The sequence below is a fragment of the Dromiciops gliroides genome, chromosome 5 (assembly GCF_019393635.1).
Source record: "Dromiciops gliroides isolate mDroGli1 chromosome 5, mDroGli1.pri, whole genome shotgun sequence".
In the NCBI taxonomy this organism is placed as follows: Eukaryota; Metazoa; Chordata; class Mammalia; order Microbiotheria; family Microbiotheriidae; genus Dromiciops; species Dromiciops gliroides.
The window spans coordinates 221699068-221709404 of NC_057865.1; the positions used below are offsets into that span (position 1 = coordinate 221699068).

The 10337-nt window shown below is 47.9% G+C and overlaps 1 protein-coding gene across 1 annotated transcript; it reads left to right on the top strand.

The window, feature by feature from the left end:
- The first annotated feature begins 7944 nt into the window (after window positions 1-7944).
- HOXC6 (homeobox C6) lies at window positions 7945-10337 on the top strand. The gene is made up of 2 exons (XM_043968709.1): window positions 7945-8344; window positions 9132-10337. The coding sequence occupies exons 1-2, from the start codon at window positions 7945-7947 to the stop codon at window positions 9437-9439; spliced, it is 708 nt and encodes a 235-aa protein (XP_043824644.1). The 3' UTR covers window positions 9440-10337.

The following is a 10337-nucleotide window of genomic DNA, read 5'->3' on the forward strand; positions in this document are numbered from 1 at the left end:
CTGGCTCGGCGAACAAGTGCTGGAGCGGGGGAGCTAGTTGGGCAAATATCCCAGCTTAACGGGGGGGTCCCAGCCTTTCGCACTTGGAGATCCCTGCTCCCTCCGTTGGAGGACTGGCAGTGGGGATGATGGTACTGGTGTTGCTGCTCGTGATGGTGTTGATGAGGGCAGTAAATACTACTCTGAATGGGACTTTAAGTCTGGGGTATTTGGGCTCTTTGGCTACCGGAACAAGTAGGCAGTGTCTTTGAATAGAAGTTGGAACAGGCAAGAAAGGCCGGTGAATAAGGAGGTAGCCAGTTGGTGGAAAGAAGGGAAGAAGTCTCCCTCTCCCTCCAGATTTGCTGCAGCAATGGGGAGGATTAGGGAGTTTATGGAGCTGGGCTGAAAGGCAAATATCTTGTTACTGCTGTGGATACCATTTTAATCCTCCATAGGACGCTGTGCCAGTGACAGGGCAAAAGGGGGAGAGGCCGGCTGCTAGAAAACGGGGGCTGGACTTGTCTCTCTCAAGAGACTGCCAGGATCCCGGGATGAAAGGGAGTTGAGGGATCTTGGGGGGGAGACCCTCCTTGGCAGAGTGCTGGGACACTGAGACGATCCCCTATTTTATTTTTTGTCTAACGGAGACTGGGCGGGGGGGGGGAGCTCGGGTAGGAAATTATACATTTCGCTTAAACACACACACACACACACACACACACTCACACACTCACACACTCCAAACATCAAGGCGCAGTTTAGTTGAAGGGGGAGGATTTTTCTCCCCCAGCTTCCTGGGAAATCCTGTTTCTCCCTCTGGCTATCGTGTTGAGACACGTTTTAGGAGCTCCCTTCAGAGTAAGGAGTTTCCTCTACCGAGAAAGAGCGAACGAGAGAGACCTGACTGATTTTCAGGCCTTGCTTCGCTGAGGAACTCGGGGGACCCTGGCTAAGAAAGACTCCCCTCTCCATGGTCCCTACCCCAAACCGGGTCGCCACTGAGAGCTGCCTCGCCTCCCCTGCTGTTGGCAGCCGCCCGGTTTTTATTGTGTCTGTGTTGTTTATTTGTTTGGTCTACTGCCACCCTGTGTTAGAAACCCGCCAAACCAGCGGCTAGCTCGGAAGAACCTTTGTGCCGCAGTGACCCTCACCCCCATCAGGGCCCAGGCTGGCCCAGTTCCTTCCTTCGAGTGGGTGAGACCACAGGAGCCCTAAAAGCTGTAGCTGTTTATAGGATTGAGGGAATTATTGGGACACAATAAACCTCCGAGTATACAGGACCTGGAGGGAATAGGGAATAAAGCCTCCACTAGTCACCACCCCCTATCTCCACTTTCTTTCCTCTTCCTTAGTAACGAACCCTGGAACAGGATCGAATCATTGAGAAAGTCTTATATCTCTACCCCCCCCCCATTCCCCCATTACTTTTGGCAGGAATTTTCCCTGAGATGCAGGTTGTTGAGTTTTAAATCAGGGTAATGTCGGAGGATTCATAAAGCTAGATAAAGCGTATCGTTCTCCCCTCCCTTCCCTCTTTACCCAGCCCCCCAAAATAGCAGTGAATTTAAGCAAATCCTACAAAATTAAATTGCCCCTTCGCTAAAGATCCTATAAATCTCCAATCTCGCCAGGTGTGGAGTCGGAGAGCCCGCTCCTCGCCTTTAATTTTGCTCCTAGCTATCAAATCTAAAAGAGCATCATCGAAGTAAGTAATATTCTCGTTTCTGGAATTAATTTCCCCCCTTTCCCATCTCTCTCCCCCTTTTGCCAGCGCAGATTAAATGGTTCTTTCAGGTCTGCAAACAATAAAGGATAAAATTATTTATAGGGAAATGAAGACGATGCTTCATTGTTGGCTTATCGTTCCAGAACATAATAACATTTTATTTTCGAGCAGCGAAACTTAGACCAAAGAAAAGAGAAGGAGGTGGGGGGAGTAGGAGGAGGAAGGGAGGGAACACACACACAAAACTCCCGCTGTATATAACTTTTACGACATTTACAATTTCCTCATGACAACTCACTGTGACGTCATAAACGCCGGGTTCTTGAATTTTACAATTCCCATAAACCCTCCTGAAATGGGCACAAGCGACATTTGGATTCGAGGGAAGTCGTGAAAGTCACGGGGACGGAGGAAGAATACCGAGATGGGGGTAGTGGTGGTAGTCGTGAGACAGAGGGGAAGTTGGCAAAGAGCAGAATTAGAATTACCTAGCTCCCCAATTTCTCTCCACATTTGAATGACCGCTCTCAGCTTCGGGTATAGAAATACCCAGTGATTTTCCCCTTCTGTGGCTAGGATGGAAAGGCCATTTTCCCTGATGCTACATAGCAATTCCACTGCCTCCGAGCTGTCCTCCCTCCCCCCAAACAGGAAGCAGAGTCTCATGATGAGGTTTCCTATTTGTAGATTCAATCAATTGCCCTCCCCCCATATTGAGAAATATTAGGCAAAGAAGAAGAGAGGAGGAAGCAGAGCTATTGGGGAAGTGAGTTGAGGCTTCTAGGATTTGGGAGTGTAAAATGTGTGTGAGAAGAAAGGGGTGAAGAGTCTCTGCTCTATTATATTGTTCAACTTAAGCCAGAGAACTAAAAATGTTCAAGAAAATAGGATTCTGGGTTTTGGATTGGGGGGAGGGATTATGGGGAGCTATGGAGAGAGAGGGGAAACCTGGACAGAGAGGAGATTGGGGTGGGGGAGCAGGCAGGGGAAATTTTATATACTATGAGAGGTCCTTCATTAAACCCTACTCTGTTTAATTGCAAATAAAGCGAAAACAGCTCCAAGACTGCTCCTTCTCCCTCTCCTTTGCCCGAAATAAGGAGTAAATTAACGAGGGCCACGGAGGTGTTTCCCGATTTCCTGTGTATTCTGACAGGATCCAGAATCCAGCCTCTACCTCTACCCCCTCTCCTCCAAGTTCCAGGAGATCCTCATCTCACATATTGAGGGGATATGAGGAATTGAATTGGATAATATCACTAAAGAAAAGGCTCTATTTCTAGTTTAGAGATGTCAAAGTTTGACCACTGTTTACCTTTTCATAAGAAAAGGACAATTTTAATTCCCCAAACTGGACATGGGCGAGCTGAGGGGTTGGAATGGTCTCCTTTTATTTCACTCCTCTACTCTAAAACTCCCTGAAGTCTAAGATGTAGGGACCAGGACGCCAAGGTCCGGATTTTGTCCCCTTCCTGTTCAGATTCCTGATTCCCAGCTTTGGCCTCAAGATCTTTTCGATCTTTCTCTGAGTGCTCTGCCCGGGTGAAAGGGATTTCTGTACAGAACTCAGGGCACTTGGGTTGGCTTTCTCTCCACCCCCTTTTTCTAAAATCACATCATATTCAAATGGAGTAAACTCTCCAGGAGAGCCAAGAATAGCAGAGCCTTACGCAAATAATTAAATGCTGAGATGGGCCTGAGCAGTTATTGATCCAGGCGTTCTCTAGAAGAGGGATTTTAGCTCCAACCCTGTGGCACAAAAATAGACGTGGCTCGTTGCTCCTGAAGCCCTAACAAGAGGGGATTTTGTGGTGGGGCTCAGCCCGGGGGTTAGGAGAGGGGCACCTTCCTGTTTGGCACCAGGGATGAAAAGCAGAGAGGCTGACACCCCCAACCCCCATTACTGCAGCAAGTGTCGAGAGAGACACAATACAGTTTTGCAGAGGCTCTGAGGCTACGGCAGGAGGCCCTCGGAGGAGGGGAGTGTGTGTGTGCGTCTGTCTGTCTGCTTGCCTGTGCTTAGGGAATTTACAGTCTCAAAGATTGTTCCATAGTTTCGGGACGGGTCGAGGGAAGCTATAAAATACAGACTCCAGAGTTTATCTTGAGAAGATTCTCGTTCCTCCCTCTCCTAAAGAGCCCTTAAGCCTCAGCACCTCTTAGCTCCATAGTTCCTAAGAAGCTGAAGGCAAACGGTTAGGGGAAACTAGAAAGGAGATACAGTTTGAACCAAGTCCGCTGCCTAGGACCTTCTGGCCCCTAAAAGGCTGATGGTCGTGTCTCCAGCCTCTTCTCTGCGGCAGATCTAAAGTTAAGGAGAAGCTCAGCACTATTAACTACCTTTCTGTTGGGCAGATCTGGGCAGAGTAGATAGAATTGGAGTGCGCTTGAACGCAGCCCCGAAAGACACCCCTAGCTCTCAATAACATCCACATTTACCTATCTGCATAAAGTTCAGCCTGAGAGAGACTTGCTTTCCAATCTCCAGGCCCAGGCTTCTGAAGTTAGCTTCTCTCCTATAATTAGTGATCATAGAAAGCATGTGGTTTGGGGGTTGAGGGGGAGGATGGGGGGAAGTGAGAGATTTTTGTCTCTCTTTTCCCTTTTCTGGGTTTTTTGAACTCAGCTCATCAATCCGCTAATTACCGCGGGGAGAAGGAGTCAGTTTTGAATGTGCTCTACTCCGCACGTATTTCCTCAGTGAACGCCTTTTTGGGAGAAGCAGGATAGAGGGGAGAACAAGGGAGAGAAAGGGGATCCTTTCTGGTGAAGGTTATTTGAAAATTTCTCCCAGTCTGGTTTGTAGTAACAAAGAGCAAATTCCCACCCCCACCATCGCCAATTCCAACACCCCCCCCCCCCGCCTTGTGCCCACCCCTCTCTTTCCGGGACTTCTGCATATTTACAGAGCTGAGCTGCAGTTTTAATAAAACATCTGTTCTTGCTTCTGCTGATGAGTTTCCATAATTGTTTTCAGACAAATTTAACGGGGAAAAAATAAATATGGAGAGAAAAACTCAAAATCCCAGCTCTCCCCCCATTGACAGGTTTTCTTTTGCCAGACAATTAGAAATGGAATAGGAAAAAAAAAGAAAAATCAGATTGGGGAGAACATCCACTCAGGTCAAACCCTCTCCCTCTCTGAGTGAATCCCTCCAGCAAAATGCCTCGTTCTAATTAGAGATGTAATTGGAAGGGGGAGACTCGGTCCCTCAGGAAGCCTAGGTGAGGAAGGTATGGGCTTTTAAATTAATATTCCTGCGAGTGTTAAGTGGTTAGGAATTTATTTGTATTTATTTAAATTTCTCCTTCCTCTATCCCCCCTTCCAACATGTTTGCCTCTCTCCACTCCCCCCACCCCCCAGCAGCTGCTTTCTGTTCATTATAAATCCACCAGACCTTTAAGTCTTTGCCCTCTGTTTAGGGATGTAATAAAACACTTAACTTTCCACGACTGAGACTTACATTCTTATCGCTCAGGTCTTCTACCCTTGCCGGCCAGCACCTAGGGCCCAAAGAGTCTTCTTTACTATGCAGAGATTCCCCCACTCCCTCTTTAGACCTGGGTGAAGTCTAGAGTTGGGTGGGGGCTGAGGAGACCTAGGCATCCGGGCTGGGAGGTTCACTTCGGAGCTCCCCCAGAAGCCCTTTCAAGGTTCGAGGATTTCCTCCCCCGCCCCCATCCATAAAAGGAGAAGATTTTTAAAAATACATTAAAAAAATCAAGACCCATTGAAAACGAAACCTCATTAAAACATCCAATCTTATATCATTCAATTTGTTGTACATTGCAACAATTTAATATCTTGAATAAATCATTGACATGATTTATCTCTGTTAGCAATCACTCTCTGGAATGGGGAAGAATTTACTCTCTCTTCCGGCCACTTCTACTTGTTACACTGCTGCTCTTCAAGTAGAAGGGAGGGGGGACCCACCAAGTGTGGCCCTACATTCTGGGGGTTCGAAGATACGTTTCCTGCCGCATCACTAGTTTACCCCCCCCCCTTACCTCCCTCCCCCCCTTCTCTCTCTCTCTCTGATCTTTCCTACCCTAACAGGAGCCTGGAGACCCAGCCAGCTGTTGCAAACCACTGTTTAGGCATGCCATGAATTCGGGGGCAGCTGTACACTAGAGAGAGGAACACAATACACGCGTGTGTGCTGGTGTGTTATTAAAAATGAGATAACGCATGTCAAAATTTCTTTCTTAATTTATAATCCTTCCCCCACCCCCTCCTTTCTCCTCCACCTCTGTGGAGAGAAAGCAAGAAGGCCACGAGGACATCCCCAAACAATTGAAGAGTTTTTCCCCTTCTAAATTCTAGTCAATCGTCTGTCTGTACTATTTGGAATGGGAATGCATTTTTTTTTAATAGGCAACCCAAGTTACTTCACAGGAAGACGCGTCAATCGAATAACGAGGTACATATGTTAACTAACATGTTCCCTCCTTTAGCTACTATACACTGTCTCCTTTTTGGTTACAAACTTTATTTTTCCCCCCAGCGACACACCAGGGAAACCTTAATGTTATAGAAGATGAATTAACGAGTTTTTTTTTTCCCAGTGTAGTCCCGTTTATGGCTTTATTGCTACCCATTGATTACTTCGCTTTGTTACACAGAAGGAAAAGATCATAAAATCCTTCGACATCCGGGTTCTTGTTATAGCCAAAAAGAGAGAGAAAAATATGGGCTATTTTCCCCAACCCACCTCCTGCCTCAGCCCCCCCTTTTGTCAAATCAAAGGATCTCTGGGTTATGTCGCCGACATTGAATTAAGTTTTACTTCAACAGAAGAAAAACCTCATCACGACACCTTCCGCTATGCATGTTCTACTCCTGTTCCTTCTGAAGCCTTCGAGTCCTTTCCTTTCCTTCCTTTGCCCAATGCACTAAGTTGGAAAGAAAATAGGGGGATAGATGGGGGGGGTGAAGGTTGCTGAGAGGGTTCATGGGTCCAAGTGCCACATTTTTCAGGTATTGGAGTGGGGAGTATTTTCTATTCGATTGTATTCCAAACCCTCGAAACTAGAGTTTGGGTGCTTATCTACTGACAAGCTGCAGGTCCAGAGTGGGACTTAGAGCTTCAGGTTTGGGGACGGAGAGCCCTTAGCCCCAGCAGATCTTATATTCTTCCAGAACATTCTTCCTAGCTGATTTTCGGTGAGTTACCCCACCAGTCCCAACCCTCTCTATATCATAAATTCTCTCCAACATAAACACAGTTGATGTCTCCAGAAAGCTCCTCAGAAAGAGTTCTCTCTCTCTCTCTCTCTCCCCCTCCCTCCTTCCCTCCCTCTCTCCTTCCCTCAGTCTCTTCTTAAAAAACAAAAACAAAACCCCCATAAACAAATTTCTCCCTTTTAGGAAAAATGATCTCAAGATCCCCAAGAGGAGACCCCCAGGAGAAGGCTGGGGAAGCAGAGGAGAGGCACACGCCAGCTCCCCTTTACCCCAACTAGGCTCTATAACTTCTCACTTTCCCTGTGAAGTTGAGGGCTCTCTTAGTCTCTTACTTGGGCTTTGAATTGCTTCCCCAAATGCACTCCACTCTCCTTCTACTGGCCAATGTATTTAATAAAATTCCTTTCTAACCCTGAGGTGCTTTTACTTTTTAATCAGTAGGAAAACACACCGAATTCTGTCTGAACCCCCACTCAGAGCGAGCGGAAAAATAGGATTGGGTGCTTTAGTGTTCCCTGTCATGGACTGAGGGGCTCTTCCTTGAGTTGGGCAGGGACAATTTTAGAGACAGAGGTGCAACCATACATATAACACAATCAGATAGAAATGCATTGATTTCTTCAGGCCAGTTTCTGGGCATATCTAATCTGGGTTAGCACTGGATGTGGGATTTTCCTGAAGGGACTTTTTCCCTCTCTAGCTGGCTGGAGGGCCTACCTTGCCCCTCCTCCCCCTCCCTCTGTTCCCCAAACCTGGTTTCCTATATCAATATATGTTATATATGAATATAATATGTATTAAAAGAAATCCAAGTCTTACTTTGAATGCACACACTTAGTCTCAACTAGGGAATCAACAGAAGCAGGAGCGATTTTTTTCCCCCTTCTTGACATCTAGCTTCCGATTGGCTCCGAGGGGGTCAGCTGACTTTGTCATTTTGTCTGTCCTGGATTGGAGCCGTCCCTATAACCATCTAGTTCCGAGTACAAACTGGAGACAGAAATAAATATTAAAGAAATCATAGCCCGACCAGGTAAAGGCGAAGGGATGAATTCCTATTTCACTAACCCGTCCTTATCGTGCCATCTCGCCGGGGGTCAGGACGTTCTCCCCAACGTCGCCCTCAATTCCACCGCCTATGATCCAGTGAGACATTTCTCGACCTATGGAGCGGCGGTGGCACAGAACCGGATCTACTCGTCTCCCTTTTATTCGCCACAAGAGAATGTCGTGTTCAGTTCGAGCCGGGGGCCGTATGACTATGGATCTAATTCCTTTTACCAGGAAAAAGACATGCTCTCAAATTGCAGGCAGAACACCTTAGCACACAACACACAGACCTCAATGGCCCAGGACTTTAGCTCTGAGCAAAGCAGGACTGCTCCCCAAGACCAGAAAACCAGTATCCAGATCTACCCCTGGATGCAGCGAATGAATTCGCACAGTGGTGAGTTTTACAGCTCCAAGATATAAATTAAATAAAGTGAACTGGCGTTATGAGCAGCTTCCCTAGAAGAACAGGCGGAGAGAGTTTTTTTTATAGCACCATAAAAACAATCACGTTCCTCTCCTCGCCGGCGTCGAGACAGGGCCCCCTCTTCTCCTCCTTTTTCCCCCTCCTCCTTCCCTTTCCCTAGCTCCCTCTCCCCTGATGGATTGGAGGGGTCGCAGGCGAGCTAAGGGGGAGGTGAGGCTAGGGATGGGAACGAGGACTGGGAAGGACTGGGGGAACCCCAGAAAGTGGAGTCAGGCAGAGTGGAAGAGTGAAGGGGGAGGGGAGAGACAAGAGAGGGGAGAAGTTTCTAAATGGCAGGAGAGGGAACGAAGCAGAGGGAACCTGAGAAAGTAGGGAAAATCAAGTTAAATGCACTTCTAGGGGGTTCTTCTCTCTCCCCCCTCCCCTAAGTAATTGGGGTTTCCCCCTCTTCAAACTGAGATTTCAGACTTTCTCCTTCAGTCTGATATCACTTCACCCTCTTCTTAATCCCCTCACCTCCAGGACAATACCTATCCTCTACATTGGGGACCTAGGAGGAAGTTGGGGTCCAAGTCCCCCCCCCCGTGAGGCTTCGAGGAATAAAGGTGGGGGTGGGGCAGAGGCGAAGAGAGAGGGGTGCAATAGGGTGTTGAGGGAGTTGGGCGGGACAGAAACACTTTTTTTTTCCTTGTTTAAATTATTGGGATTATTCCCCTTTACTAATTGTTTTTAGTTTGCTTTGTGTCCGGATCTCTAGGGGTCGGCTATGGGGCGGACAGGAGACGCGGCCGGCAGATCTACTCTCGATACCAGACCTTGGAGCTGGAAAAAGAATTTCACTTCAACCGTTACCTAACCCGGCGCCGGCGGATCGAGATCGCCAATGCGCTCTGCCTGACCGAGAGACAGATCAAAATTTGGTTCCAGAACCGCCGGATGAAATGGAAAAAGGAATCTAATCTCACTTCCACGCTGTCGGGGGGCGGCGGAGGGGCCGCGGCCGACAGCCTAGGCGGCAAGGAGGAGAAGCGGGAAGAGACAGAAGAAGAAAAACAGAAAGAGTGAAAACTGTCTCGCCTCCCCCCCACCTTCCCCCACTACCCAGTTCACTCCTCTTCCTCCCTAGACCTTCTGCTCCCCGCCTTTCTCACATACCCTGTATTTATCACTGGCACAATTTATATTTTGACTCCCTCAGGAAGAATAGGGAGTCAAATGTGGACCTTCAAGTCAGATCTCGCCCCTGCTCCCTCTCCCCAAACACCCCCTGCTCCCTCCCTCTCTCCCTTTCTTTCTTCGGCCTCCTCTCCCTTTACCTCCCTGATCCCGCCGGCCTTGGGGGCCTAGGTCTCTGAACCTCGATTCGGATACCATTGGGCTCACTTTGAATAAGGACTGGATCCTCCTCCCTCCTCCACCCCAAGCCCCACTCTAGGGCCCAGCAGCAAAGAGCCGACCCACAAGGCGCCTATTTCCCATTCAGCCTCCCCAGGGGCGAGAAGGGCTCTAAAGCCGAGTGAGTCAGCGAGGCCCTACTTAGCGACACTGCTAAAGGGTCTAAAACAACCCATGGGGCTGTTGGAGTGGGCAGGAAGCTTCCCCCCTCTTTCAACCCCTGCTGGTCCCAGTTCCAATCCCAGTACCCCAGCTCAGTCCCCCCGAAGCTCCGACATATTTTCCAGCATAGCCCAATCGTATTTAAAGAATCCTCGGGGGTCATTATGGCATATAACAAACTGTGACAGTTTCTGTGTGAATATTTTTAGCTGTATTTGTGGTCTCTGTATTTATATTTATGTTTAGCGCCGTCAATGTTCCAATCCCAAATTTAAAAAGAAAAGGGGTGGGGGGTGGGAAACTGAAAGGAAACAATATGAATGAAGTTTGTTTAGCCAGTAGGAAAAAAAGAGAAAAAATACAAAAAAGAAAAAATGCCCCTTGTGTTACCCTCCTGTATAAATCC

Excerpts from the sequence above, each read along its gene's own strand:
- HOXC6 (XM_043968709.1), top strand. The coding sequence starts at position 7,945 with ATGAATTCCTATTTCACTAACCCGTCCTTATCGTGCCATCTCGCCGGG. Across the intron at positions 8,345-9,131 it reads GCGAATGAATTCGCACAGTG|GGGTCGGCTATGGGGCGGAC; the intron begins GTGAGTTTTACA and ends CCGGATCTCTAG.